Source organism: Hypomesus transpacificus, chromosome 15 (genome assembly GCF_021917145.1).
Source record: "Hypomesus transpacificus isolate Combined female chromosome 15, fHypTra1, whole genome shotgun sequence".
Taxonomy (NCBI): Eukaryota; Metazoa; Chordata; class Actinopteri; order Osmeriformes; family Osmeridae; genus Hypomesus; species Hypomesus transpacificus.
In genome coordinates, this window is record NC_061074.1 from 11584232 (window position 1) to 11607656 (window position 23425).

The 23425-nt window shown below is 41.9% G+C and overlaps 1 protein-coding gene across 6 annotated transcripts; it reads right to left on the reverse strand.

Moving 5' to 3' along the window:
• Window positions 1-326: 326 nt before the first annotated feature.
• Window positions 327-23388, reverse strand: sacs (sacsin molecular chaperone). Of its 6 annotated transcripts, none has more exons than XM_047035434.1 (12): window positions 23042-23388; window positions 22188-22257; window positions 21868-21973; window positions 20869-21019; window positions 18330-18420; window positions 18113-18198; window positions 17722-17833; window positions 17410-17556; window positions 15829-17311; window positions 15536-15627; window positions 14671-14697; window positions 327-13758 (listed from the first exon to the last, which is right to left on the reverse strand). In XM_047035434.1, the coding sequence occupies exons 3-12, from the start codon at window positions 21891-21893 to the stop codon at window positions 2198-2200; spliced, it is 13776 nt and encodes a 4591-aa protein (XP_046891390.1). In that variant the 5' UTR covers window positions 21894-21973; window positions 22188-22257; window positions 23042-23388; the 3' UTR covers window positions 327-2197. The 6 variants fall into 6 exon arrangements, with proteins under 6 accessions (XP_046891390.1, XP_046891389.1, XP_046891391.1 ...); XM_047035437.1 differs by lacking the exon at window positions 23042-23388 and having other exon boundaries at window positions 8394-8533; window positions 9027-13758; window positions 22187-22390; XM_047035433.1 differs by lacking the exon at window positions 23042-23388 and having other exon boundaries at window positions 22188-22390.
• Window positions 23389-23425: the final 37 nt, after the last annotated feature.

A 23425-nucleotide genomic window follows, 5' to 3' on the forward strand; every position in this document is an offset into this window, starting at 1 on the left:
TTATACTTATTGTTATGAAAGATACCAGCTATTAATTGCATTAAGTCACAGCATCATGGTGACATCATAACGTGTTACTCTAAAGCTGTGTTACAGTAGGTCATGTGTTGTGTGATTGTATTCCAATCATGGTTTTAGATTTTAGTGTTCAGCTCTCTACACTGAAGATGTTCTGATGCTAAAATGCAAACTATGTTATCTTGTCTGTTTTGTAAGATTCACGAAGACAAATAAAATGTACTATTCTTGTAACATTTGTGTCATTTATGTATGTTTTTTTGTGCAGATATTACAACACACCATTTGAATTCATAGAATTGTCTGGAAAGAAACCTTTTTATTTTGATAGGGAATCTCTACATTGCTGTCTTGAAGCGATATCATATATAGATCTTATTTATATTGCTCTCTAATGCACTCTAGTGGAACATTTCTGCAACAGTGGCACATTCGGTATTTTATGAGAGTTCCCGTAACCATGATGACCAACAAACATATTGGAGTTGTTATCCACTATCATTTTCTTCAGAAAATGAAGTCAAACATGCAATATTTCTTCATCCTTAACTATACATCCACAAGATCCCATGCCATTACCAATAGTCAGAATGCATACATTGAGATAACACTTCAGTATTTTTCTGTACTTGGATTCCCTATTCCACTTATATCCATCAATGTGACATACAAATAAAATCAAAAGTAAATTATTACAAAAAGATTCTATAGTTGCCAGCAATGTGACAGCAATTTGCTTTGTTTCATTTTGACAACTATATGTAAGTTCATTTCGGTTACCCTTTTATCCACTGTTTGAAGGGGCTACATGAGAGGAGCTGACACAAATTACTTTGAGGGGATTTATTGACTATGGCACAGCAGCGTACATCAAGACAGATATATGGTTTCCTCTCGTAAGGTCTTTCAAATGTATTTTCAGGGAAATGCCCTTGGCTGAACACCTCGCGATTATATGAGGTGTTATGTCATTAAACATGTAAGAAAATAACAAACAAACAGGAATCAAATGTACATTAACAATATGCTGCCAGTACCAGTGTATCTGTAGTCCAAAATCATTCATGAAAATACATAGTACAGCAAACAACAAAAACTAGCACCACATGAGGATGCTTCCTGAAATACCCCAGTAATATGAACAAGTCATACAGTTAACTAACAGACAGTGAATTGGCAAAAGTAAACATTTATCCCAAATGGTACACTATACAAAATTATCCGATCTAGTATTGTTAACATTTAAAGTTGGCTTATATTATAAGAACTATAATGTAGACATGAGTACACAGATTTGTAGTAGCTTATGCTCCAAAATAGACACCCTTCTGAATTTGACTATTTGTCATATTATTATATGGTCACAAGTAGAAATATTCAGCAATGGATGATATGTTCTCTAAGTACACACGAAAGCTACTGCCAAGTGGACCATTTGGAAATTTCTGATGACATTCAAATTCTCCCTATCTGCTGAGGTGATACAAGCTTACTACAAGTGTGAGCACAAGTACAGGAGGTGTTTCAAGAAAGTGCTTAAAGCATTTACAAGCAATGGGCTATGATACATATGCATTACAACTGGTACGGATATAACAGCAAATAAAAAAATTGAAATATAAGACAATTGTACAAATACGTTTGTAATGTAGTTGATTTATTTTCAAATCTTGCAAATAGAATACACTACATGACAACATTTGAAACGTGAAAAGGATCAATTAGCATTTTGTATTGCGTCAACAAATTACAGTCAACTGCTTGTCTGTGGCAGAAAATATAATCTTAGAAAATCAAGTAAATAGCAGCATAGTTGCACTCAGTTTACGGACAAAATATAAACAGGGGACTTTGGTTAAAAACTGAGTATTGCTGGGATTTTATATGTACAGCTATTCAGATCACTATTATCACTGTAAAATGGCAAATAACCTAATTTACTTAAAGACACTAATTGTTAGGATATGGTGTAATCATACTGTACATGTATACATTTTGCATGGGCCACCAAACCAATATGGGTACTGTACATTTAAGCTGACAGCTGCTGGATTCTAGTATTTGCCTCAAAACAGTAAGATACAGATCAACATCGCATTGTTAACTAGATTCATTTTTAGTAGAATCAATGCATATTTTCTCAATCTAAAGTATAATATCTGTTAACAGTGTGACAGTATTATATTTTTTGCTGCACAAAGGTTTCAAGTTTGATGATGATCCGTGCTGTACACTCCATCACTCTCATGGCGACCTCAGATGTGAATCTGTCATTGGGGATTTGGGGAAAGGGCAAAAGGTCAGGATAGCGGGTTCGGAGGCTGTCCACGCCATAACCCTCAAGGATTTGGACATCATTGGCAAGTCCTTTGAGCTGTGAGTTGTACTCTTCCACTTTCTGAGCCAGTGCAGTGGGTTTCACATCCTTGTCTGACTTTCCCCTGACAGAGTAATCAGCAGCTATCAATGCTAGTTTTGTGGCCAGGTAGCATTTGAAGCACACCCACTCATTGGCATTTTTGTGAAGGTCATTACGAGCAGCTGAAAAGTTAGCTCTTGCTTGTCTGAGCCACCTGCGGGCTTCTACAGGGTTACCAACAGACTTGAAAGTGGGGGGAACAAAGAAACGGTTAGAATGAGATGAACCTGCATAGCTAGAGTAATGCTCCCGGAACTGTTGACGCTCTGATTTATGGCTTGTTGCCTCTTGGTTCCATGATGTGTAAAACCTTTGAAAAGAAAACTTTTCTGATTGGAAACGAGTGGAGGATGTTGAGAAAGTCCTCCTAGATGCTCTTTCGGTACCCTGCTCAGTCATAGATTGCTTCTCCATCCTGTTGATCTCATTCTGTAAGTGCTTGAAGACCTCTGTAGCAATGTCTAGATTATCTGCATTCTTGTCAGGATGCCACTTGAGATATAGTCTGCGAATAATCTTTTTCCTTTCAGTTTCATGAAGTTTCCAGGCTTGCTCAATTACTAAGGTCACTTCTTTCAAAATTTCTGGCAATGCACTAAGTCTTATCTTTTTGGGAGTTTGTTTTGCTTGAGGGGCTCTGTGATTTTCCTTCCCGGCCAAATGAGGTGGTACCATTCGTGGGCCAGATGAACGGCTTTGCGCTGGACTTGTTGGAGTCGATGGGGAGCTGCTATCCCTAATGTTTTGGGTACTGTCATCCTGTCTGGAGAATTTGTACAAATCTAAAGAACTAACTATTTTGTATTCACTGTAACCAATGTCAATTTGGAAACATTTCCCAAGGACGTTTGGGTTGTCTTCTTCTTCTTTCTCCACTTCCTGAACGATTATGGCATATGTGTAGGTTGGCTGGTAGGAACCATATATGTCCCCTCCTTCAGAGTCCACAAGATAACCCACATATTCTCCAGGGTAAAACACATTCATGGGGTCCATCAGAAGAATATGATGTATCTCTGCTGGTATTGGAGTTCCAGGAAGGGGAAGTTCAAGTTTTGAGGGCTCTGTAGAGTCATACTTAACACCCAAGTTGTCAAGCTTCTCTGTGATCCTGTAGATATCATTACAGCCCAGCATGGCAATCAGATAGGATGTGTCAGATATCAAATTGTCGGTTGCTGACTTTAAGGTCATTGCCAGTGCCAAAAGGAAATTAATGTCCTTGCTGTCTGAGTGCTGGATGTAAAGATGAATAACAGCTGTCCCGTATCTTTTCAGAAATGCCAATGTCTCACTCCGACTATGTGGGATGGGGCTACAACCTTTGACTCTTAGTGTTGTTTGAAGTTTTTCGAAACAAGACACCTTCAACCCCTCACAAAGTGCTTTGCATAATCTTATGGCTTTTTCCTCATTCACAAGGTACGCATTGTCATTTTCATGCTTCATTATTCTGATAAGTCCTGTAATGAACTGCTCCGATGACAATAGTAGCTGGAGGCGACCCTGAAGTGAGCAGAGTGCTCCAAACTGGCACATTTTGGGACAGTCTTCGTCCAGCTGCTCCTCAAGGATGCCACTCAGTAGTCTTGGCCTTAGCTTCTGTGGGAGCAGCATGATCAGCTTGGTATGGAACGAATGGTCTTTGCCAAGATAACACTGACTCATGTCAACTAGCATCTGGACACCAACGTTGCCCTGAATTCTGCTTTTGAAGTGTGGAGCATCGTCAAACACAAGACTATTTGATTTGGCTAACCTACCATCATGACTGGGTAGATAGAATGTCAAGTCTCTGAGGCCTTCGAGGTCTTTCCGTATTTCAACTGGGTCATTCTGGAGACTTTTGAAAAGTCCAGACACAGCCCTTTTCACTGTTCTCATTTCATTGGGGTCAAGCTGCTTTCCCTCGGAATTTCTGTAAATGCGGCACAGCACTTCAACATATTGCTTTGTTGAAACAACATCCTCTGTGCCCAATAGCTTAAACAACTGGTGAAAGGTTCCCAGCTCCAGTGGTAGTTTGTAAAGGTAGGGTTTGAAGTCAGATTCATTGTCCAAGTTAATTACAACTTCCTCTGGTTTTAAAAGTTTCCAGCCCTCCTCAACCATGACAAATGCCACTCCTCGTAGATGGTAGCGAAACTCTCGCTTGTCTGCATTGAGAAACTCGTAGCTGGACCTCAGGATTTTGTTCCTAGTTTTCACCATGTCGTCATCCAGGTTGGATATGTTGCAGATGTTTTTGCAGTTGCAGATGACTTTCTCCAGTGGTGGTTCTAAGTTGACGCCCAACATAGTCAGCACTTGGTCAAGTTGTTCTTGGCCTGTGAGTGTGCTGCCTTCCTGATCTTTGAGGCCTGAAGGCGTGGCTTTCTCTGAAAGAATAGGGCATGATGTCCAAAGAAGCTGAATGATATCAGTTTGCTTGAATTTTGGATTCACTTGAGATCCATTGAATCGAATCATAGGAATCATCCCACTCATTTCTTGGTATTGGGAGTGTAGCCGAATCAGGTCTGTGGGTGCACGTTCCGGACACAAAAATGATATCATTGATAGCTCTTTAAGAAAAGTGCCAACAAATAGATCTGTCCTGTCATTGAAGATATGATTTAGAAGAACATCCACAATGTTTAGGGCTTTATCATTTGACCAATTCTCGGTTTGAGATTTGATACTGACTTCTTTTGCAAACTGAAGAATTTGCTGCTGCGAGACAGTGTACTTCAAACCTACGTTCCTTAGAAATGTGATCCATGATGTCATGAACGCCGTTCCATTTTTTGGATTTGATGCATGCTCAACTTTCTTAAAGAAGTCATTCGAGATGAAGGACTTGGATGGCAGCATTACTTCAAATACTTTCACTGTTTCATCGTAGAATTGTTTGGCAGGCTTGAGTCTGTTTGTGTAGTCATAGATGAATGACAGACTTTCTAGTTTCTCATAGAGCTGATCCTTCATCACACATGACTCTTCCATTCCCAGAAGTCTCTCCTTCAAATAGACAAGATGTTCGATTTTGCTATCGTATGACAGACTGTCAAATTTTGGTAGGAGGTGCTTCAGGTAGACTTCCAGATCATCAATTGGACTACATCCAAGAAAGTTGTACAATTCCTTTAGCTGTGGATTGTCTGCCAAAAAGCCGTAGGAGGTTGTGTGGGCCCATTTTTCCATATCTACAGAAGGGATGCTTTTAACGAGAACATAGCATGAACCAAAGTGGGCAATGCTGATGTATCTTCCACTGGCTGCTTTGAAGCATGGGAGCAATTTCAAACTGCGTGTGTCTTCTGGAGATAAGTTGGTCAAGTTGGAATTAAAATACAACAGAACAGCCTCAAAATCTTTGTCAGACAAGTTTCCTGCTTTAAAAGCTGATGTCTGAATCATGTACTCTAGTGCTTTTAGAATACTGGATGGATTGTCAATGTTTGCTGTATGGTGTGCCAGGAAAGGTAAGAGGGGGCTCTCTTTGACACATATTTTGTTCACTGCAAGCTGAATGCACCCACCTTTCATTAGAGTGTGGAAGACTTTGTCATTTTGGCCATTTGGAAAGATAGCTGTGTTTATCAAACTCAAAGGCAACAACACATCGTGTTCAGGCACGACTAATTTGTTGCTTGAAACCATGAATTTGATTCCAGGCAGCAAAGCCCAGTCTTTCAGGATGTCAAGAACTGTATCAAAGCTCGGTTTGATGTCTGCCTGTTCTTCCTTAATAGCAATGTTCTCGCCAATGAAGTGCCATACACTTTTTAGCCAGGATTCACTGGCAAAGCTGTCTCTCCACTTCACAGTGATCCTTGTCCGATACTCACGAGGTAGTACAGAACTCAGTAGTTCACCAAAACTGCTGATGTCAAAGACCTTTGCAACACCGGATTTCATCAAGATATTGCTGTACTTTAAGTACAGTGTGTTCATGAACAGCTCTTTCCTTTGGGTTATCAGGTCATGGTGTGTGGTCAGAAACTTTGGTCGTTTTGAGTCAAACACCTGGAGTATGTTGTCCATAGTCATCAGCAGTGGAAGGCCCTCAATGCTGACTTCATTCTCTTCGATATCTTTAAAGCAGTAGTCAACGATCAGCTTCAGACTGTGGAAGAGTTTGTAATTTGACTGCTGGAGTCGACATGGAAGTTTTCCAACCTGGCAACAAGTGTCTGGGGATGAGAAAGTGTGGAGAAAGTTGCGGACATCTTCTGAGGTTACGTAGCTCACTGGAATTCCTGCATCCTCCAGACAGAAGAAAAGACTGGCTGTTTCATCACAACTGTAGACCAAGTTGAAGCCCACATCCAAGAGCAGAGTCTTGAGTCTGTATACATTCTCAGCCACTGACTTCCGGGTTGTAATATTGTACTCAGTGTTTTTCAGATGTTGAAGTTCGTCTTGCAGCAGGTTGTCAAAAAAGGCTTGACCTTTGTTTGCAGAGGATGTGTTCACCCATGAGATATAGATGGCAGGGTGCATGTCTGTGTTGTCAATGTGTGGTGCCCTTACAACAGGAAGTAGACGTTTCAGGTCTGCATGAATGCAGTTGTACACTGCTTTAACAAGGCAGTACCAATCTGGCTGTATGTCAAGTCTGTTGACTGGGAAGAAGTAAATAAATTTTCTCAGAGAGTCTTTGACAATGTGAATTGGTGTTCCTTGTAAAACTGTCATGGTAGGATCGGGTCCCTGGAAGTATCGCCTCTTAAGCTGGATCAACAGCTCAACATAGGCTGGGGCTATCAGAGATGTCATCAAATTGTTGTTCCAGTCACTTCTCACGCCAACTCCATTGTCATCTCTCCAGAGGTTTCTCCTGGCAGAATCCAAGGCAAAATGCCCATTGACATGAAAGGGCAAACCCGTTTCCAATGAGAGAGGTAGGAAGCAGAATGCTCTGTGAGGTTTTTTGTAATTATGACTAATGCATGCAGCCACTCCCCCACGAGGAAACAGAGTAATGTCTTCATTCTTGTGGGCTGAGATTACGCTTTTAGAGACACTCTCAACGGTGGAGAAGCCAGAGCGGTTGCAAACCATCCAGGTTGTTAAATTGCCATCAGAGTCTTCAATATCCATTGTGTAGGTTATTTGTTGGACTGGGATTTGCATGAGCTGCTTCTTTTTTGTCACACTATCCACAACTGAGGCATGGAACTGCTTGCGCTTTAGACGGTCACCGTCTGTGATTTTGGCAGTCACAGAGTACAGCACTTTGAGGTCACCAGTAGCATTCTCAATTTCACAAATTGATATTTTTTCCATGTGATTGAGGAACATAAGGAGCTCAACTCCATCAGTTTTAAGTTTGTCCAAAAGGTTTTGAACCATTCGGTCTGATGCAGGAACAGAGCTGATCTCTGATATTTTTGCCATTTCCGTAGATCGTATGGGGAATCTGAACATTGTGGAGTGTTCAAGCTTGAAATGAGCACCCAAGTACAGACCTAGAACATCAGAAAACTGAGATCTAAAGTCTGAGTCCAAATCTCTAAACATTCTTCCAGGACTGACAGATGTTGCCCCGGGTGCATATAGTGCATGTGGATCAAAGATGCAAAGAATGTCATTGTTTGAAATAAAGGAAGGACAGTCAGTGATATGATAGACTGAGTTGAATCCTATGCCATATTGTCCAGTTTTGCCTGGGTTGGCTTCTTTTGTTCCTCTTCCTAAGTTCTGGATTCCTCTGACATCATCTTCAGTAAAAGGCTGATTGTTATAGACACAAAGTGATGGACCTTGCATTGGGAACCATTTGTCATCAAATATTCTGTCTGTGGGATGTGTTCTTGGATCAAACACAAAGTAGATTTCAGTGGCTTTGGCATCATCTGCATTTTGAAGGAGCTCCTTCAGCATTTCCTTTTCTGATGGGTAAGCATTGAGAATGCTTTTGATTCTACTTGTAAGTTTTTCTTTCTGTCCAAACTCACTTCCAAGTGTAGTAAAGCAGATGTTTGAGGCATACCTTTCCAAAGCTTTGTGACGTTTGGGTACTGCTCCCAATTTTACTGCAACTTCTCTTGGAATATCTGAATGGCAATATTTTACAGTTGAGTCTCTGACTTTAATCCATGGACAGTCATTGTAGCACAGGGATTTGGAAGGCTGCAATGTAAGATGGATATCAGGTAGGCGAATCTCTCCATAATTGGCTTGGCAAAATTCTTGGTTTTTGTCTCTGATTAAGCTCCAGATACCTTCACTTATGATTCTGCGAGACAGCTGAAAGTTCTCCTCAGAGAGTGCCCGTTGCCCACATTCCTGTCTTAATACTTCAAGGACTGCAGAGAAGTTCACGACTGTGAAGCTTGACTGGACACCAACATTCTCAAAGAGCTCACGACAACTGTTTCTGTACTTGTTGGGAAGTTGGTACAGATAAGGTGCTGCGTCAAAGTTGAGGTGGAATGCAACCTTGGAGGGATTCACATATGTGTTTTCCACAAGAATAGAGCTAAAGGTTTTAAGCTCTTCAGTGATTTCTTCCTTTGTTGTACTATCTTGTAGCATCTCCTCATGCAGGTACTTGTAGCAAGCATTTGTTATGTTTTCTTGATACAAGGTAACTCCATCAAATGATTTAGAAAGTTCCCTGAGTTGACCAATGACTAGTCCAATGGTGGGCTTTCGTATCAATCCAAGAATGTCTTTCACAGCTAGTGTAATTGGACCACAACCTTTGAAAGATGGGGAATTTTCATTCAGGAGTGGCTTCATCAGGCACACTGTGTCCTGATGATCAGTTGTAAATAGGTCTCTGGCAGAAAACATGTTGGAAGGAGAGTAATTGTTCCCATGCCAAGGTAATGAAAAGCCTGCAGGTTTTGTCAAAAATGGAAGAAAACGAATACCCTTTAGCTTTTCCAGAAGCTCTTCGGCTCCAGAGTCTTTCACTTTGAGCTTTTCATCAATGAGACTGAGCAGTATACTACTGCGAAAGCATGCTGCAGTGTGATCAGTTTCATTTAGATCTATCACTGATTTGGCACGTTCAATTAGGTCCTCCCACAAGAGGTCATCCTTCACCATGCCTAGCTGCAGTAATTTGATTAGGCACACTGGATTCAGGTAGTCTTTTGAGGTTCCTTCAGGAAAGCGACCATCATCAGCATTGTAAAGTTTGGCAACCCTCCCCTCTGGATGGATTAGCTTGGATGGTAAGACCAACTGCTGATCTGGACCTGAGCATGGAATGCATGGTGTCTCTCTCAGAATTGATGCAAATTCATCCAATTTTTCATTCAAGACATATTGCATCAGGGGGTCTCGGAGCTCTTTATCAATGTCTTGGATATGGGGGAAAAATACATCTGAGAAGAACTGTTTTTCTGTGAGGGTGTTTTCCATCAGCTTGCCCTTGCACCCAGCATCATCAAAACCTTCCTTTACCCAATCAGGAAGCTCAACTGCACAAAGGTCTTGTGAACCGCTCTTTTTGAGATACTTCAAGAATATCTTGAAAGCGGCAGGGCCGATGTCTTGCCTACAGAGCAAGGTGTCATCTAGAAACCGGACTTGCTTGATTGACACCCAGGTATTGCCATCAGAGAAAACTCTTGCTTGATCACTGTCACCTCCCTTGGCTATTTCTTGGTAGACACCTTGGCTGATCAATGTGAAGTCATCATGCACAACACTTGGATCAGGCCACGCTGCAAAGTAGTTGTAATCAAGGAGTTCTCCACTTTCTGCCATGGAGCGAAGCATACTGAGGGCTTCCAGATATGCCTTCACAATCACATGCCTCATGAACACAGAGTTCCAGTGCCCTTTGGTGTCTGTTTTCCAGATTTCCTTGCGATTAGAGGTCACAGCAAAACAGCCATTGACATGGACTGGCAAGCCTGTTTTGATTCTGAGAGGTAAATAACAAAAGACCTCACCTATTGGATTGTTGTTCGTCTTGACTGTCCATTTTCTGTTTTCCTCTTCTGAGAGCAAAACAGCCACCGCCCCACAAGGCACTAGTCCAAGTCGTTTTCCAGTCTCCCCTAGGGAGAATTTGAGAGCTTCGGTTACATCCATGCATGAACATATGAGCCAGTTTGTTGTTTCAATTGCCTTTTGGGGCATTTCATCTGTGAGTCGTCTTGATTGAACACCTTTGGCAGCCATCTCAAAGTATGAGTTTGGATCCTCTTCAGACCCTCTGAAGAGGGGGGACTGGAGATCAACTATGCGCTTGAACACATTGTGAAACTCTTCCACCATTATGCGTATGATGCAGCCGGACTTGGGCACGTCGGCTGGTACCCTGTTGGTGCTTCCCACCTTTTTCATCACTTTTGCAGCAGACTTCAGGATGCTTAGTGGTCCATACGCTGCTTTGGATGACCACACACTTTTGTTTATGGCAACGACATCTTGTGCAGCAGCAGGGTTTGGCTCTTCATATTTCAGATACTTCAGTACCATGGAGCCGACATGCTGTGTGAAAAGAATGAGCCGATGGCCACATATGCTGAACTCGTCGACAAGGGAGTAGATGTCTGTGGTGTTGTAATAGACGGTGCTTATCTCACTCGCTGATGCCTCCTGTTCTGTCCTGAACGGCAGTCTGAAAAGTGTTCCTTCATACTTGTAAGGGCACTCTTGAGCCAGAGGGAGTTGGCAGTTGAACACGTTGATGAAGGGTTTGAACTGATTGGGGAATTTTCTCAGTCGTTTTTGTTGTTTGCTCCAGTTGATTTTAATTCCTGGGTTGGACCTGTCTCTTATATGCTTACTGATATGGTTGATATTTGGATCAAACATGATCATGAACTCTCTGCTCATTATGATGGGGATGTCAGTGATGTGATACACTGAGTTGAAACCCAGGCCAAATTTTCCAACTTTGTCTGCTTCACATCTCTTCATTGATCCACCTAACCTTGTGATGTTCAGGAAGTCAGTGTCTGAGAATACAGAGTTGTTGAATGACCACAAGGCAGGGCCATGGCATATAATCATGCCGGGATCAAGCAGGTTTTCTCGAATATCAGCATTCTTTCGCATGTCAATTAGGAAGCTACACTCTGTAGCACTAGCATCGTCTGCATTCTGAAGAAGCTCTTTAAAGATATCGGAAACTGATGGATATTCTTCCAAAATGTTCTTTATTCTCACTGTTAGAGGTTCTCGTTGACCTGACTGCTCAAAGCCAAGGTTTTCTGGATTGATCAGTCTTGTACTCAGACAAGGTACTTTCAACCACTCTGCAGTTTTCATAGGGATGTCATCATGAACTAAGATGATGGGTTCTGACGCATCATCAAGTAAGTCGTTCAAATCATCCACCTTGATGTCACAGTAGGTGCACTCATGAATAGGTTTCATGGCGAGTTTGCTTGGGTTCTTGTAGGAAAGGATGGGCACATGCATGTCAATCTCCACAGAAATTTGACTGTTATACAGCCATCTTAAAATGTTTATCAGGAGGTGCAGATTATGTTTGCTTTCTTCCTTAGTCATTTCTTCTTCACATCTTTGCCTTATTGTGTTTATTACCTCAAAAACATGGTTTGGGACAACCTCTTCAATTGAACCACAGAATTTGAATAGTTTGTTAAACTTTGCAATCGTTTTCGGCAAAGAATACAGGTAGGGTTGCAAATCCAGGTCAGAAATAGGTTTTAAGACTGTTTGGCCAGGTGATGAAAATGTCTTGCCAGTCCAAACCCAATCAAAGGGTAATGACTTCATAGCCTCTCTTGCATCCTCAAGATGTGCTTGCATGAAGTTGTAAATCTCAAATAAAATCTGCTGGAACTGATACCAGTCTTCTGTGGTGAATGCCTGAGATCTATGCCAATCATTCACTGCTTTTAGGTGCTGAAGCACTTGATCAACCTGTGGCTCAATGGACAACTTCAAGGCCTTCTTCATGCCTGCAGATGTGCGCTCCACAAGTGCAACTGGGGATCCCACAAGCACTGCATGAGATATATCGCACATTTCTGAGAAAGAGGAGATGTTCAAGGAGTCTCCCATCCAAGCAAGCGACTTTGGGTAATTAAGAGGTCTATCCTTGCACACTGGCACCCATTTCAGTGTCTGCAGTGAAGCTTGAGCTTCTGAAGATTTAACCAACTTGGTTTGTCTATTCAGTATTTGCAGCAGTGTTTTTGCCTTCTTAACCAATGGGTCCCACACTGGCTCCTTGCCACCTTGTAGTTCTTCTATCTTCCTGGCCACTTGGAGCACATCTTTTTCAATGAGTTGCACTTCGTTTTTAAGTCCAAGTTGTCTTAGTGAATGGAGAATATCAGGGGAAGATGTGTACGTCTTAGTGGGAAATCTAGTTTTTTCCTCCATGTAAAACAGGTCTTGCAGAATCTCCAGTTCAGGGTCAAATAGGTCTGTGGCTGCAACAGGTTTTCCTGAAGTGATATGAATAAACTTCAGACTGGAAAGCCATCCAATCACAGCTGAGTTTTCATTCTTTAGGAAGGACAGATGCTTAAGAGCCCAGAGCATGATTTTAGTTATCTCATCTTTTGTGTAGAACCCCTTCTCGATGTCTTGCACAACCAGCTTGAAGCACTCTGTAGTTTTCACCTGTTCTACGTTAAGCAGCTTGATGAGACGAATGGATGCCTCATCACAACAGCCTACAACATTTATCGATAGTTTCACCTCAGGTGGATACTTGGCAGTATGATGTAATGCTCTGGCCCCTTTCAATGAGGTAAATGTTGGGGTGCTTTTGTCTGAGCAGGGCCCTACTTTCTCAAAGATGGTCAGTTCCTGGAGGATTCTCTTCTCTTTCTCTGTGACATCAGCCAGCCCAGCAAGAAAGTTTCGGAGTGCTACCTTTTGTTTGACAGAGAAAGATGAAACTTGGCTGGCGACTCTTTGTGTTGATGTTCTGTCCATAATTTGTAGCAGCATGCTGGGAGAAACAGGGTGGATGTAGTTCTTCAGCAGAGGATGCTGCAGAGAGGAATCTAATTTGTGGACTACAACTGCCCCCAGCTTTTTCATCAGTTCAAGGAGGCTTTCGGAAAGTGGGGCCTCTTCCTCATCCAACATGATAATGGGTGAAGGATTTTTCAGACGCATGAGCTCAATAGTGTCATCACTTTCCTCCAGGGGCACATTTGGGATCAAAGGCATGTCTTCAAAGGTACTTAGGTCATCAGGAAAGTTAATATAGAGATGCTTCCAGACCATCTTCAGCCATGAGAGAGTGGGATGCTTCTTCTCTCGATTCCCAGGACACCATTGGACAGTGAAGTCTCTGGTAGGCCAGGCTGTTGAAAGGATGTCCTTTATGAGTCTTGCTGATCGGTCAGGTGTGAGCACTTGTACCTGAGTGCAAGGTCTTCCTATAAGCAACGCAAAAGCACAAGTCAGTCACATTTATTATTTAACATTCACTTTTTAATATCCCAAAGAAGTTACTCATTGCTGGTTGTAGGAAAGAGATTGGAGATTTCGTCTTTGAGTTTTATCTCTTTGGATAAACAGGGGCCACACCGAACACACACACGCCCATTTGTAGCTGCACACTCCCTTAAAAAACACACACATTTGAACACACATTGCACATATAATAACATATATATATATGTATTAGTATTAAAGGATCATCAATTAAGTGTATTCACTTAATATGATTTATAGCTGTATTATTTTTTTATCATTTTGACTACATTGACAGTATTTGAATAATGAATAGCACTAAACAATCTGATTCACCATGCAGTGCATGACATGCACACAACACACCAGCTATATTAGGTAGTATCAGGTACTAATATTTAGTATCTTTAGAGTAAATGCACAGATCAAATCCCAAGATGACCATAACATTGGACATTTATTTTGACTGCCATATCTAAGAGTCACACATTGTGTTAAGATACCTTTCAGCCTAGTGTGAAGTACAATTTTATAAATAGTTCAAAGCTGTTGAGGTAATTACTGATATGAGTGCAATATACATAGCTGGAGAACATTTCAAGGAACTTGTCAGTGAAAACCAAACAATGTCCTAATAGTAGGACGAATAGTAAGTTAAAATGCTTATAGTTAAATAGATAAGCACATCCCATTAAAATATGCAGATTTTTATTTATTTACTGCATTCTATTCAATATTTGACTGAACAATGTTCAAAGCAGAAATTACTTGCTAGAAAGTGTTCTCACAGTTGTCATAATGCCCACTAACTGCCATTGGTTTGGGTTACTGTAAAACTTTGATTAGGACGTAACAGCACACCTCACAATACCTACCTGAACACCCCCAAAGATACTGTTGCACTGCAATTTAGTTCAAAGAACATGTTTTAGAGATTTGAGCAATGCTTCCATTTACTCTACTGCACAAACAGCAGATCCCAAATAACAATCATATAGTAATCCAATATTATATAATGTATTCAATATAGTGGATAGCTGAGAACATAATACATCGACCCCTTATGGTGGTCTGGTGGGACTGGAGAGGCCTGCAGCAGCAGAATACAGGGCTGATTTACTGAATTACTTTGTGTTTACAGTGCAGCTGCTGTAAGACCATGGAGACAGCGTTATGACAGTAATACGTAAACGAGGAAAAAAGCTTATTAGGCTTTAAACAGGGATGAGGTTGCAGACAAGTTAGCACTCTGTGTCTTCAAATTCTGTGACTTCAGCATTTTCCCCCAGAGTTCATGGGCCTTTTGGCAAACTCCAGGTTGGATATAGGCGTAAGCGTGTCCAGGATCTGATAGCGGTGAGTGGAATGTGAGGCACAAAACCGACTCTCCCATCTGCCAGCTCAGCAGTAATAAATTATCTATCAGCAGTGCACCAGGTTTCATGTCCCAAGGGTGCAGCATGGAAGCGGTGGGACCAAGAGTTATTACAACCCGGTTTAAAAACATGCATAAGCCTTATACCTTAACCCTTAACAGAGAGCTTGATTGCTTTGCAGTCTATTCAATTGAATCTACTCTGTATGTTTACATTTTAGGACAGTAAGCTGTACTTGGATATAGATTATAACTCAAAGACATGTGGGGCCAGACTCTAAGATCTGGATTCCTCACTGACAATTATCCAAGACAATATAAAGTCTTAGTGTAGCACGTCATGTTTCTTGTGAGAGGGGGTTTACCTCTGCTTTTGGCGGCATCCTTTAAGCTATCCATCACTGAGGGTTTAATGCTCTCCATGATGAAGCGCCTTTCCAGACCTGGGTACAGGGACCTTCACAAAGAATCTAACATTATTACAGTAGTAGTAGTAGTAGTAGTAGTAGTAGTAGTAGTAGTAGTAGTAGTAGTAGTAGTAGTAGTATAGTTGTTCCACTGAAATGTCACTAATAACATTATATATTCCAAATATGCATTATGCGAACACAAACTGGGTTGATCAGGAATGAAGAAAGTGTGATAAGTTCTACAGTACCTTGGGTACTCCTCAGAAGCGATGTAAACGGCATCCTTATCACTGACAGAGGATGAGAAAGCAGCAAACGTCTCATCTTGCAGGGGTAGGAGCTCCAGCCCAATGAGGTCACTGTAACAGGCATCGCTAAGGACAAACTCCAGCAACAGGAGCTTCTCCTGTGAGGACCCTTTGTGTCGGGTCTTCCTTATCACCTGCCGTACCAGAGGAGGGTTCACCTTCTTCACACAGCCCAGCCCGGTTAGATGGGCGGCCAAGACTGAGTCTACTGCGGCGGGCACCTTGGCCACCTGCATCCCTGAGCTTTGGAGATAGCTGATCACAGTTTCTTTGATGTCCTCGTCCATGTCGAGCTCTGAGAACACAGCCTCTTCCACACGGATCCAGCTGTTACTGAGAGAGTAGATGACTGGCTGCTCCAACAAGTCATGGAACAGTGGCTCCAGGATGGGCCTCCAGCGGGGCCTGGTCCGGTTCAGATCCGGCCAGGCCCCATACGTTCCCCTGGGGGACAGGGGGAAGTCTTGGTCCTTCTTGGTTTGGATCCTTTTGATGGCCTCAGTGATGAGGGTGAAGTAGGCCCGGGGAATTACAGTGATGATCAGTAACTCATTCCAGAGGGCTGCAGGGTCCCTCCACTGGTCTACCTCCCGCCATTTGATGCTCCTGCGGTTGTCTGTGAGGCCGAAGAAGCCACTGACGTGGACGGGGAGCCCCGTCATGCTCTCCTCTCCGGGGGGCAGCGGGAGGAAGCAGAAAGCCCGTCCTGAGAAACCTGAAGTGGCCCCCTTGTCCGCGTCAATGAGGGTGAGAGGCAGGGCGATGCCAATAGTGGGGATGAACTTTAGGTCGTCCGCCAGCGAGTCCAGGTCACTGCACATTCCTCGACCCCCAACTCCGTTGCACACCAACCAGGTGGTCCTCTGGGTCTCCTTGGCTGTCTCATCCTGGGTCTCGATGTTGACCTGGTAGGTCGCACAGGTGATGGTGCTACTCGGAACACTATTGCTGTAGCTATCTGTGGCCAGACCCAGGGTCTTCAGGGAGTGTGGCCTCTCTAGCTTGTCCTCGGGGTTCTCTCCTGCTGTCACTTTAAAGAGCATGCGCTCTGTACCATCCGACTCTCGCACATGTAAGGACACCTTCTGGACACTCTTGAGGAATAAGAGAACTGTGTCAGCATCGGCCTTGAAAGACTCAAAGAGCTCCAGAACTTTCTCTTTGTTGTAAATGTTACCACTTAGCAGGGATGGCTTCACTCGCAGGGGAAAGCGGAACAGCGTTCCATTGAAACTTCCGTCTTTGATGGTTTTCTCTGAGTTCTCAAACAAGCCGATGTAGGGGGCAAACTGGTCAGTCAGCTCTTTGATCTCCTTAGCGTCTGTCTTCAGGTTCCAACATTGCCCAGATTCATGGACTCCGAACAGAGTCTGGTGAGGATCTAGCATGCCAATCTGGTCTCCACTGAATATACTGGGAACATCTGAAAAAATCCGGTTAAACAAAAGAAAACAAATATGTGATGCATAAACAAAGAGAAAAACACACAAGCTAAAAATATTACTGAAGAGTAAAGCTCACCTGTAATGTGATACACAGAGTTGAACCCAATTCCAAACCGGCCAACTTTCAAGGGATCCTCTCTTTTTCTGCTCCTCGCAATCTCTTGAATTCCATTCCAGTCCTCAGTCGTGAAAACGGCATTGTTGTACACATACAGCGCAGGTCCTGCAACCACAACAATTCCAATACAGAAATGAGAGCCCATTTTCAAGACGGAAACTAAACCACAGTCAGACAAAACCTTAATATCAGTATAACCCACTTTTGTACTTACAAAACTAAAATGACCAATGTGTATCTCATCAGTTCACAAATGAATAAAAGGTTTACCTTGGTACTGGGCCATTTCAGGTGACCACAGTGACTCCAATCCATATTCTGTCTCATCAAACATAAACTTGACCTCCGTGGCACCAGCATCCTCAGCATTCTGAATGAGCTCCTTAAAAATAGAACCAAATGATGTAGGGTACTGTAGCGAACACCTACAGAGACAATGCTAAAATCATATATTTTCATTCAAAGATTTACTGACAAATCCATTCTCTGATCCTCCATGTGTACATTTGAGTTTCAGCATAAGCAAACTTGCCTTGTCCAAATGATTACATCTTCCAATCTACTGTCAAATGCCACTAGGTAATGATAAATGATTATCTTAAGGAAGAGTAAAGCCTATTTTGGCAATTGTTAAAAAAAATCCTAAATAAATGACACTCACTTTTAAGATTTGGCCACCTTCCGGATATCTTCTGAGAATATCTTTCAGAAACTCAACCAAAGGGGGTGTAGTCTGTCCAAACCTCCCTGCAGTCCAATTATGAGTGTACAAATGATTGAAAAAGTTACAAATTAACTTCAGAATGATAATTATATTTATCTAATGAACAATTTATGTTCACCTCAGTGTTTTCTTTAAGCTTTAACTATCATCTTACCTCCCCCTTTTAGTCCCCGCCCTTCGAGGGTGATTGATATTTCAGATATTCTAGGATGCACCAGGGTCCCAATCTGCAATCTGTCATCCAGCTAAAGACAGAGGAAGGAGACAGCAGAAATGAGCAGTGCGTACACTAAAGAGCATATCTTTACATGCTAAGTACAGTTTCACAGTATACAAAGTAAAGAATACAATTATAGGAGTAAAAAAAAAATTATGCTCACTGATTTTCAACTTAATAAATGCTAATGGTTTTCCAAGCAAACAATCTTCCAAGCCTCATACAGAACTAGCATTACACTGTCAACAATCTTGGGGCGGTATGGGTGAGTGCTATTGCACATGTGTGACTGTGATACACAATCACTTTGTCTCTCCCAGGAGGATCAACAGTCAGCAGTCTCTGCCTGCACCAGGCCTGAGTCTGCTGTCTGTGTGGCTCCAAGGTGAAAGCTCTTCATCTGCAATCTCACCAGCTTCGCTCAGCGCTTCTGGCACAACCTGCAGCCTGGCAGGCTGAGACACCTGTGATCTATGCACAGCCAGCCTCTCATCATCTGAGACTGACTGCTCACATAGCAGACTGAAGATCCTTTGACGGTGTTGCCTGTTAACAATGAGGCCTGCCTCGCCTCATGGATTGAGATGTTGACACGCCCGCAAATGACTTCCTCTTTGTTTAGCTGCAGCTAAAACATTATAGGAACATGGGTTTGACAGAGGAACCTACTGACAATTATAGCCAACTGAAACTCCTTTGAGTGGCTGTAACATAAGAATTCGGTTGACAAGCCAAAGGGGCTTTCCTTTGCTCTGAGGCCAACCTTTTTCAATTTGAGAGAATCAGCTGACTTTCAGAAGCACAGTGGAGCATGTAAGGAATATAAAAGTCACAGGGAGATGACTGAACTTGTTGCTGCCTTGAAGTGTCCCCCAAAGCAAGACGTTCCCAAGCTAAGTATGGACGCTGCCACGATGCCAAGCTTTCAGACAGCTGCTTTCATAAGGCCATTAGATAAGGCAATGCAATATTGAATCTCAATATGCGTTGAAGGTCAGTTGCCTTTCAAATTTCTGGTTCAAGGGAACAACTCTGGACGTCTGAAAAACGGAAGCTTATCTGAGGGCAGTTTGTGGGTGTGGTCTGTGGCTAATTCTTGAGTGTGACATCAACAGAGAGAGACAAACAGGAACCCCACCTGCTCCTTTCCCTCAGTTTGCCTTAGTGTGGAAAAGAGTGCAGTTCACTCCAGTCATGCAGACCATGGCAGGCACACCAATCTAACATTAGCTAAAACATGAGCTAAAACATTGTCCGGGTGTACTTTAGATCTACATGTATATGAGTATTGGTTCAATAAACATATTCAATATTTGCTAAGAATAGAAGAGGATCTAAATGCCAGTTCTTATCCAGTGGACTGGAAGGTCATGTCTCACATTATGCGTCAGGTCCACTATCGAGCTGTCCATGTAAGTCACACAGAGCTGAAACAGTATCTTCTATATTTTAGCTGCCAAATATGTGATCATTCTGTAGGCAGCTGACATTGTTGTCTTATCTAAAAATATAGTCGTGTTAGGGGAGGGTTCCTGTGTGTAATATGTAAATACTTCATTTCAATCACAACAATTTAATTTTAAGTTCCTCCAAAATTTAAATAATGGATAAACAGCCAATACAAAATAGATTTCTGTCATCATATTTTTTTTTTACTCATAGTGGAGAAGAAACCAGTTACAACCCCTCTAATTCAAATAATGAAAATGATTAAATGTAGTGAAAGGGTCACAGAACTGAGAAGTCAATCCTCTGTCCTCTCTAACAGCAGGGGCACATGTAAAAAGGCTTCAGTTAAATCAATGGCACCATTGATTATGGTGATGATTATGTCATAGTTGATGTTTTGTTCATGTGCAAAGCAATTGGACACTTTAAAAGGGGGCAATTATCTAATGGCACTCAAGGCAATATGTTTTTTTTTACTTTAATCCTGAACATGCAGTAAATTGTTTCCTTAAACAACACAACAACGAAAGAATTAGAAGGTAAAAATTAATTTAAGATTAAGAGTTCTAATCTTGTCCTGGCAACAACTGACAATACAGTTGGCTACGATACAACTGGATCAAAGTCTTGTGTCCGATTATCAAGCAACATCTCTGTTCAAACAATGTGCTTTTGTTGTTTCACAGTGGAGCACACAGTCATTCTAACCAGTCCTGATGTTGTCTGACATTATCTGAATAGAATACTTAGTCTATTAAAAAACCCTCGATACGTTCGAAACACTGAACAAATGAGGAGCGCGGGATGCTGCCGGGAGACAACAGCAGTGTGACACACAGGATGTGCCGCATGCACACTCGGAATGGTCACTCACTAATCTGATTTGTATTGTGCCAACCAAATATGCACAACACCCTCTACTGTGATTTAAAAAAGGCGTACTCTTCAACATGCTCCAACTCTAATTTTAAGTTAACCAAATCTCCAATTGGGACTCCATGGCTGAGACGGGTTCCTTATGTCTCACCACTTTGCCATTGTGTATGAGCTGCTGTTCTGTAATGGGCAGGTCTGTCTCCTCGTAGATGAGTTGCTTGACGTCTCTGACAGCTGTAGAATGAGGGAGCTGGTAGGTCCTTGGGCCCATGTACTCATGACGGATTGTCACCCATGGCACCCTGTAAATACACACAAAAATATGTTTTGACATTCTGTGTTTTATCCCGGAATGTCTACGTGATATATTGTAACTAATCCCAATAAAACACCACAGTGCGCCATGAGCAGTCAAAGGGAAACTGACTCCTTACAACATCAAGTGTGTCCTTGTCATTTTGGGAATTCAATGTGAATTTGTTGTACATTCATTATACAGTACATGAAAGAGCACTAGGTCACACTAACCCTCAATCTTCATTGATTTTGGGAGTAACATGAGAATGTAAAGTCAGAACAGTCTTGTCATCTGTTCATACAAAATATGTCCATTGTGTTTGTGTTACCCCTTTCTCACAAATAGAGGAAATAATAAGTCTATAAGCACTATCTGCCACTAAGAGGTTTTTTGCGATGTCAACAAAACCAATATCTGGAACACCTAGCCCTGTAATGTCCATGCATATAGCACCAGTAGGCTAGTGGTTGAGGCATCAACAGTGGATGGATGTAAAGAAAGGACGGCAAGAAGCAGGGCCGGCCGACCCCCCCCCCCCCCCCCAAAAAAAAACATTTGTTCAATAAATAAATAATAATAGTTAAGGGGCTTTGCTTTTGTTTAGGGACCCCAAAACACCAGGGCTGGCCCTGGCAGGAAGTCCTTAAACTGACATCATAACTTAATCCCTGCATTGTTTATAATTGTTCTAGAACAGACCTTTAATGTCACAATGTAGGTTGTTTTATGAGTAAATTATAATCACCCCACAATCACCACAATCACTTCACTTCAGAGGTAGGCTAAATAAAGCGATATAATTTACACCAACAGTTTAGCCCATTCACACCAGCACATGAATTCCTAACTTACCATGGGTCTCGACACTTCGCCATCATTCCAGGGCCGTTTGCTTGCTATGTACCATTGGACTTCTATCTTCTGCACTGACTGCAGACAAACTCCACCCGGAAAAAGACTGTAGCACAAACAGGACCGTTATTCTTTTTACGATACACCTGTCCATCTATTACATTGGTACTCACTATATTCGTTAATTTAAAAACAAAATAGACCTTGTCTGACAGTTTTTAAGAAAGTTAGAAGCTCAAAACAACCGCACCTATCATTGCGTCTAAAGTAACATTGCAGTAGCCAGTTCATCGCTATAGTATCAACATTATTTACTCACATATGCCCCTCCAAGACATCGGTTTCATGGCCTTAGCAAAGAGTTGACACCACTCATTTTCACTTCCTATCCTGCAAAGAGCAACATAGGGATTCATACGCAAGTAAAACCGTTACTTCCTACATATTAATTCCTTCAAAGGCGATGTTCTAATAATGTATTATGCGTGCATGTGATAGCTGCAGCGGGTGCTTGTTGGTTGGACGGATGGTAGGGGGAAGCTACTGAACGATGGTACTTGTAGTCTTTACAGTAAGATTAGAAACCGACATTGAACTCAGCATGTTGCGTTTGTACTTTAAGGATAGAAAGGCAAGCAGCTATGTGTGACAATCAAATATTATGTTTCAGTCATCAACATGGTTGATCACAAAAATATGAAAAAACGTTAGGCCTAGGTTACAGCTGTTTAATTCATCCTGATCTACAGTTTCCTTGAAATGTGTTCTACAATCGTCTGCATAGGAATGAAATGAATACATAATGATGTATTAAGTTCATTTTAGGCTTCGGTATCTTTACAGATAGACCTGGAGTCACCTTGTAAATATTTTGCTGTGTGATTTTGGTGCAGTGCAATTGGCACCATAGTTGACTAATGCAAACGTAGTAGAATGACATCATCTATCTTAAGTCGATGACTTTCATCACTTGTATCTGAGCACCTTATTTATATCAAAATCATTCAAAATACAGCATAAACATACCAATCAGTCTAACACGTAGAATGCCACCTGATCCTTTCTATTAAGGCCACACAATATGGACTACAATTTAAGCAAGTGTATTTTATTCACGTTGTACACAAGCATTTCCCATACTGTTCTGCTGCAGAGTCAGAAGTAAGGTACTTACGTTTTAGTGCACGATCCTGTCTGCAAGCATCACTGTCCACGCACATTGCGGCATATTGCCCTGTCCTCTACACCTTTTCACACCCCGTGAAGCGCAAGTCCCTGTTGGACTACCACAAGAGAGTCTGGATAACCCGCCAGACACATCCGCTCAATTATGATAATCCATAGATTTTATACCACAAAAAATCTATGTTACCCTACAGAGTCGAACAGCTACTGGTCTTGTCTAAACATCTCTGGGCAAGTTCAACACTGCAGGTTCAATGCACGCAACTCTTAAAGCTGCAGTAAAAAAAAGAACTCCACAGCGGCCAACATTTGCCACGCACCTAACGTTGATTACAAAATATTAGAAAAATACTTATAGCCCAGATTCAAAGAA